Raw genomic sequence first — 7,461 nt, 5'->3', positions numbered from 1 at the left:
AAAAAAAAAAAAAAACTTGTATAAGCTAGAATTTCAATTGTTTGAACTATAAACCTTACAAGATTTTTTCTCTTTAATTAAAAATTAACTGGAAATTATTTTGTTTCAGCTACTAAAAACATACATAAAAGCTGGGTGTGGTGCTATATTCCTGTGATCTCGGTATCTGAGGGCAGGAAAAGTACAGGTTTTGAGCCCGTTTGGACTATATAGTGGCACTTTGTCTCAAAATGCATACATACATAAAATACTTACAGAATACTATTTAAATGAATCTTGCCTTGATAATAATCTTGAAGTGGTTGGGGTACTTTGAATGTCAATTATTATGTATTGAAATACGTATATCTATGCTGAGTTTTTTTTCATAACTAGTACATATCCTTTAAATTTCTTTTTTATCTCATCCTTATTTGACATTAGTTTCTCTTCAAATAACTATCTGCCAAAAATGTTTAGAGCAACGTCGTTACATGTTACATGTTCTCATCTCTATCTTTATTTGGCCCATTATATTTGTAGGTGGTGATCCATGAAGACTTCATTCAGTCTTGCTTTGATCGTTTGAAAGCCTCTTATGACACATTGTGTGTTTTGGATGGTGACAAAGACAGTATTAATTGTGCAAGACAGGAAGCTGTTCGAATGGTCCGAGTATTAACTGTTCTAAGAGAATATATAAATGAATGTGACAGTGATTATCATGAAGAAAGAACAATTTTGCCTATGTCCAGGTTTGTAAATGAATAACTGATAACTTAAGATTAATTTTTAGTTGCTTGGTATTTTCCTAACCCACTTCCCTGTTTGTAAATGTGTATAAGGGAAAGAGAAGAAAGGAGATTTATCTTTTTGGAAATGTATCTTAACCTTTAAAAACATAAGTATCTTTTTTTTGTTTTTGGTTTTTCGAGACAGGGTTTCTCCGTATAGCCCTGGCTCTCCTGGATCTCACTCTGTAGACCAGGCTGGCCTCGAACTCAGAAATCTGCCTGTCTCTGCCTCCCAAGTGCTGGGATTAAAAGCGTGCGCCAACACTGCCTGGCTGAAAACATAAGTATCTTATGGAAATGTTTGCTTATTTTGTGGTAGAATAGTTCATTAGGGAACAAAGCACTCATAGGAGAAGTAGGTCAGAGCTTCTACAGCTTTTTAAAAAAGTTCGTGATTATTTTGTTTTGCTTAAATATGTTTTCACTGTGTAGCGTTCCGGATGGCTTTTTGTTTTGTTTTGTTTTTTTCCCGAGACAGAGTTTCTCTGTGTAGTCTTGGCTGTCCTGGAACTCTGTAAACCAGGCTGGCCTCGAACTCAGAAATCTGCCTGCCTCTGCCTCCCAAGTGCTCGGATTAAAGGTGTGCGCCACCACTGCCTGGCAGTTTTTATTTTCTTAATTTTCCTTTTATATAAAAAAAATACTATTTTGTGTGTGTTGCCATGCATGTGTCATGGTGCAAGATCAGAGGACAGTTTGAAGGAGTCGGTTCTTTTACCATTTGGGTCTTCAGGTTTGGTAGCAGCCCCCTTTATATACTAAGACACCTCATAAGCCCCAAGTTTCAATATAATTGTGTGTTGTATACATATTTTTATGTGTGTAAGTATACTCACCATACTCCTCCGTGGAAGTCAGCAATAGACTTTGGATGTCCTATTCTGTCACTCTCTGCCTTATTATTCCATTTAGACTGTTTTCTCAATGAGCTAGGAGCTAAACAGCCAGCAAACCCCAGTCATCATATTTTTGCAACCCACACTTTTAGAATTACAAGCACTTCTAGCTAAAAAGCAAATATAGGGGCTGGAGATTTGGACTTGGGTCCTCATGCTTTATGCTTATACACCAAGCACTCTTAACCACTGAGACATCCCTTCAGTTTCAGTTTTTATACTTGTTTATGCTATTAAATACTATAGCATGCCTTTTAGCTTAATACTCAGGAGGCATAGGCAGGGGGAACTGTTGCAAGTTTGAGACTGACTGCCCTGGTCTATATAGTAAGTTCTAGCTCAGCCAAGGCTCCGTACATTGTGAGATTCTCTTACAAAATAGAAAAACAAAAAAACTAGTGCATAGTTACTTTTTTCCTTTTTTAAGATTTAGTTTTATTTTCTGTATATGAATGTTTGCTTACATGTTTATATGTGTTCCATATGCATGTCTCATACTCTTGGAGGTCAAAAACAAGCATTAGATCTCCTGGGACTAGAGTTATAGACACTTGAGCCCTGTAAGATGAGCTGCCATAATAGGTACTAAGAACCTAACCTGGTTCCTTTGCACCCTATCTCAGTTCAGACAAAATTTGTAACAGCTTTTTTATTGATGTTCTCAAGGTAAATCTTACTGCACATTTATAAAAAGCAAGGAATAGTGATTTGGGCTTTACAAGTATAGAAGTGAATGAAATGTTCCTACTATGTCTGTGTCTTAGTTGGGGGCTGGTTCGATATAGTGACTTGGAGTGCTCATCTTGGCCTTAAATTTATAATCCTTCCTCAGAAATTGCTGGGGTTTCTGGAATGAGGCACTATGCCTCATATTTGTATTAATTTTTCAATACATTATTTTATATGACTGTGGGCATAAAAGTTCTAATAGTAGAATATAGTCATTGTGTTTTGGATGCTGGAGTATTTATAGTTAAAAGAATAAAGAATTTTTTTTTCAGGGCACTAAAAGGTCTTCAATTCATTCTTATTTAATAAGAAAATAAGTTCCATCATTATTTTCTTGGCAGCTAAATTTGGAGATTTGCTGAATATAGTATTTTCCATTTCTTTTCCCCACCAGAGCTTTCCGTGGTAAACACCTCTCTTTTATAGTTCGATTTCCAAACCAGGGCAGACAAGTAGATGACTTGGAGGTTTGGTCTCATACAAATGATACCATTGGTTCAGTTCGACGATGTATACTCAATCGCATTAAAGCCAATGTAGCTCATACAAAAATTGAACTCTTTGTTGGTGGTGAGCTTATTGATCCTGGAGATGACAGAAAGTTGATTGGACAATTAAACCTAAAAGATAAATCAGTAAGTATACTTAACCCCTGAAAACTTTTTAAATAGAACCTCATCCTATATTTCATTGTTGAATATTTGTTATATAGATCTTAATGTCAGATGCTAGGGTTATAACACAAACTCAGACATTCATTGATACATTTAGAATATATCAAAACAAGTAGTTAGAGTACTTTTTAAATGTACTTTTGAAAATATTAACATCTAGCTTTTGTTTAATTGTTATATGTATATGGGTTTTTTGTATGCACGTAATGTGTGCACCATGTGTGTGCCTGATGCCCTTGAAAATCAGAAGAGGGCATTGGATCTCCTAGAACTGGAGTTACAAACCATTGTGAACTGCTATGTGGGTGCTAGGAATGGAACCCAGGTCCCCTACAAGAGTAGCCAGTGCTCTTAATCACTGAGCCACCTCTCCAGTCCCAACATCTAGTTTTTAAAATTCAATTGTTGATGTATTACTAGCTTCCAAGTTTTCTGTTTTCTATTGGTTTTTTCCTTGTCTTTGATTCAAACATATATCATTTTCAGCTAATTACAGCCAAACTTACACAAATAAGCTCCAATATGCCTTCAAGTCCTGATAGCTCCTCTGACTCCTCAACTGGATCTCCTGGAAACCATGGTAATCATTACAGTGATGGCCCCAATCCAGAAGTGGAAAGCTGTTTGCCTGGAGTGGTAAGTATATTCAGTTGTACAGAACATTATACTTGTTGAGAATTGTTGAGAATAGTCAATACATAAACAAGGATTTTGTTGTTGTTGAAGAATTCCTTGCTTAATGAGGTAAAATATCTACAGTTATCCTTCAACTTGAATGAAGCCCTCTGAAATGTAATTGTAACTCACTTGAAATTTAAACCAAAACCAATTACTATTTGGTTGTATTTGCATATAATTAATCTATTGGAATTTATTTATAACATTTTGGTATATGAATTTAGAAAGCTACAACTGTCTTACATATTTGTTCTGAAAAATGAATCTTTTAAAATCTTCGTATGTAGGGAAATATCTGTAATCTTTCTCATTATATCCAAAGAAAACACTGACGTCTCCTATTAGCCTCTGCTTTCACTTCATAAGAACTTTAAGGACTATAGTAACACCATCTACTCTAGTCTAAGAACAAACCGGTTAGAAATTTAGTAATGGTATGGTGGCAGTTTGACTATGTTCAGAGTCCTCTTTAAGTTATATCCAGGTGAGAAATAGTGTAATAAAACAGTCAGAAGATGACAAATATGGCTCAGATGATGTTTTAGGTTTGCACCACAAAGAATTTGTACAGGTGAGATGAGCAAGAATAACAGCAGTAACAGGAGCAAAGCGTAGAGATAAGCTTTCAGGAAGACCTTTTTTGAAGCCCAGGAGTAATTTTTCAGCTAATTATTTGTGTCTTATATTCTAGATAATGTCACTTCATCCCAGATACATCTCTTTCCTTTGGCAAGTTGCAGACTTGGGGAGCAGCCTAAATATGCCACCTCTTAGAGATGGAGCAAGAGTGCTTATGAAACTTATGCCGCCAGGTAAGATGTTTTCAATGATGACATAATGCATGCTAACAATAGAAGGTATATTAACAAATTCCTCTTCTAAATGAACCATATAGCAGTGGTTGGTAAACTACTAGCCTGTAAGCCAAAATCTCTTTACAACTTATTTTTATACAGTCCAACACTTAGAGAAAGTATCTAAATTTTTCAAGGGCTAAAATAAAATCAGAACAGTATCTGTTTGGAGTTTTGCGAGATGGCTCAATCGATAAAGGTGTGGAGTTGCAAATTTGATGAACTGTAGAAGAGAACCGACTCCCTTCAGCTGTCCTCTGACATCCATACATTTGCCATTCACTCACACATCCATACCTACAAATAAATGTAATATAATTGTTTTAAGTTTTGACACCAGATTCTGTGAAATTTTAGTATCTGTAGTCTTTTCATTTTTGCTGTCTTACAGCTACACCCATTTATTTATATATTATTTGCAAACTTTTGTTGATCAACAGCTGAGAGTTCAGTAGCAGAGACCAAGTGGCCCAAAGTCCTAAAATGTAGTATGGCCAGTTGCAGAACCTATTTGCCTGGGTCCAGTAAGATGGCTCAGTAGGTAAAGGTGCTTGCCACCAACTTTGAAGACCTGAATTTCATCCCTGAGACCCACATGGTAGAAAGAGAATGAATTCCTCCAAGTTATATTCTGACTTCACTTGGGTGCCCATGGCACAAGCACATAAACAGTTGTGCACACAAATACCAATAAAGTTGACTTCTATATGTGAACTTTGTTGTGTGTGTGTGTGTACTCACACAACTTACATGTTCTCTCTCTCTCTCTCTCACAGACACACACACACACACACACACACACTGATTAACTCAACAGTTTAAAGTCAAACTATAGTGTCCAAACAGTGAACGTTTGATTAAAGTATATATTGCTTTACTAAGCAGAATGAGTTGTTTTTCCTAAGAGCTACCTCCTTCCACAAGTTTAAAGATTATTTTTAAATATGCCAAAGTCTATTTTAAGCTCTTCATAGTCTCTCTTCTCTGTCTGTCAGTTGCACTCTCTCTGGCTTTCTTTAAGGTTTTGTTTGGTTGTTTTTTGAGTCTTGCTAAATATTCCTACTGAACCATTTCACTTAAACTCATTTCTTTTCTTCTACTTTTTTGGAAGTAGAAGATGGAATGAAGGTTCCATCCTTCAAGATTTTTGTGTTTTGTTTTGTTTTCTGAGACAGTGTGTCACTATGTAGTCCTGGATATCCTGGAACTCCAGGTTGACTTCAAACTCAGAGTTCTGCCTCTGCCTCTGCCTCTGCACTGAAATTAAAGGTTTGCACCACAGTGCAAGGCTCCTTTTTTTATAAGGTTCAGTTTCTTGAGTACTGTGATGTCTTTTGATGAAACAAACTAGGTAATCTGAATTTCATAATAAAACAGGAAATAAACTTGGAGGTAAAAACTCTTGCTGTTAGTTACACTTCCTTTGGAAGTGGGTTTTTGGGGCATTTTGTTTGTTTGTTTGTTTGTTTGTTTTGTTTTAAATCAGTCTCCAACAGCTGGATAGAGAGCATGTTGACTGGAGGCTCCTGGATGATACATAGTTCCCCTATGTTTAGGCTGGCTGATTAAATGGATCGGATTGGTGTTTTGGTTCTCTCTCATTTGTTTACTTTTAAATCAATCCAAGTATGGTCCTGTATTACAGTAGCTTAACTGAATTGTTTGCTGTTTCATGCATGCTCTTGAAAATCCTAGAAATGATATAGATGTAAATTGTGTTTTATGTCTCTCTCTTTTACAGATAGTACAACAATAGAAAAATTGAGAGCTATTTGTTTGGACCATGCCAAACTTGGAGAAAGCAGCCTTAGTCCATCTCTTGACTCACTTTTCTTTGGTCCTTCAGCCTCACAAGTGCTATACCTAACAGAGGTTAGTTTTTTTGTTTTTGTTCTTCATTTTGTTTAAATTTGATCTTTGATGTACTACTATGAAGAATGTGGGTAAGATTATTATAAGGTGATTTTGAAGTGATCAATGTCTTAGCAGTTTTGATAGTAAAATGGAGGTTATGTCTTAAATCCCTTTTAATACAGTCCTTCTCTTCTCCCTCTCTCCCTTTTATTTTCAGGTAGTCTATGCCTTGTTAATGCCTGCTGGTGCACCACTGGCTGATGATTCTTCTGATTTTCAGTTTCACTTCTTGAAAAGTGGTGGTCTGCCCCTTGTCCTGAGTATGCTAACCAGAAATAACTTCCTACCAAATGCAGATATGGAAACTCGAAGGGGTGCCTACCTCAATGCTCTTAAAATAGCCAAACTGTTACTAACTGCCATTGGCTATGGTCATATTCGTGCTGTGGCAGAAGTTGTAGAAGGCGTGAATCCTATGACATCGGTAATACAGACTTCCTTTTGGTTTCTAAAATCTTTAATAGTAGATAGTAATTTTTAAGGTTAAATGTCTCAATGATTCTAAGGTCTTGAGTTAAACTTTGACTCAGTATTGAAATTTTTTCTAGTATATGTCTTGTTAATAGAAATGTTCACTTATTACTCTATATTTGTATTAAAAGTACATACAGTCTTCACTGGCTTTGCTGCTACTAGTTTAAGAGGGCATGTCCTCCAGTTCTTTCTGGCCACCTGAGTTTTTACTTCACTCTCACTGTAAAACAAACACCATATGAATGAATTTCTAACTTGTGCCAAGCAGGTAAGATACCAGTGGTGTTAAGATTTGTAATTGACTTAGCCTTTTACCAGTTTTCTGCCCATCTTCATTGGCTTAAACTTTAATTATGAAGGCCTTGTCATTCTGTCTTTGCCTGGATTGTTATCTTTGATCCATTTTCCTTATCTCAAGATATGCTAGAGTTTAATGACAAGTTAAAGGTCAAGTTATACAAACAGTTAC

At 36.0% G+C, this 7,461-nt stretch overlaps 1 protein-coding gene across 4 annotated transcripts in view; it reads left to right on the top strand.

Moving 5' to 3' along the window:
• Usp9x (ubiquitin specific peptidase 9 X-linked) overlaps positions 1 to 7,461 on the top strand; it is a 103,655-nt gene that overhangs the window by 53,332 nt on the left and 42,862 nt on the right. For all 4 annotated transcript variants that reach the window (XR_003712441.1, XM_028776023.1, XM_028776024.1 and 1 more), the window contains 6 exons: positions 523 to 734; positions 2,793 to 3,033; positions 3,559 to 3,708; positions 4,442 to 4,562; positions 6,346 to 6,476; positions 6,676 to 6,942. Coding sequence is in view for 3 of the 4 variants with exons in the window: in XM_028776023.1 (XP_028631856.1) it covers positions 523 to 734; positions 2,793 to 3,033; positions 3,559 to 3,708; positions 4,442 to 4,562; positions 6,346 to 6,476; positions 6,676 to 6,942 (1,122 nt within the window). In the remaining variant the exon portion in view is untranslated. The remainder of the gene's footprint in view (positions 1 to 522; positions 735 to 2,792; positions 3,034 to 3,558; positions 3,709 to 4,441; positions 4,563 to 6,345; positions 6,477 to 6,675; positions 6,943 to 7,461) is intronic.

This window comes from Grammomys surdaster, unplaced genomic scaffold, assembly GCF_004785775.1.
Source record: "Grammomys surdaster isolate TR1022 unplaced genomic scaffold, NIH_TR_1.0 263, whole genome shotgun sequence".
In the NCBI taxonomy this organism is placed as follows: domain Eukaryota; kingdom Metazoa; phylum Chordata; class Mammalia; order Rodentia; family Muridae; genus Grammomys; species Grammomys surdaster.
The sequence above is the reverse complement of the archived record's forward strand: the minus strand, read 5'-3'. Positions and strand labels throughout refer to the sequence as shown.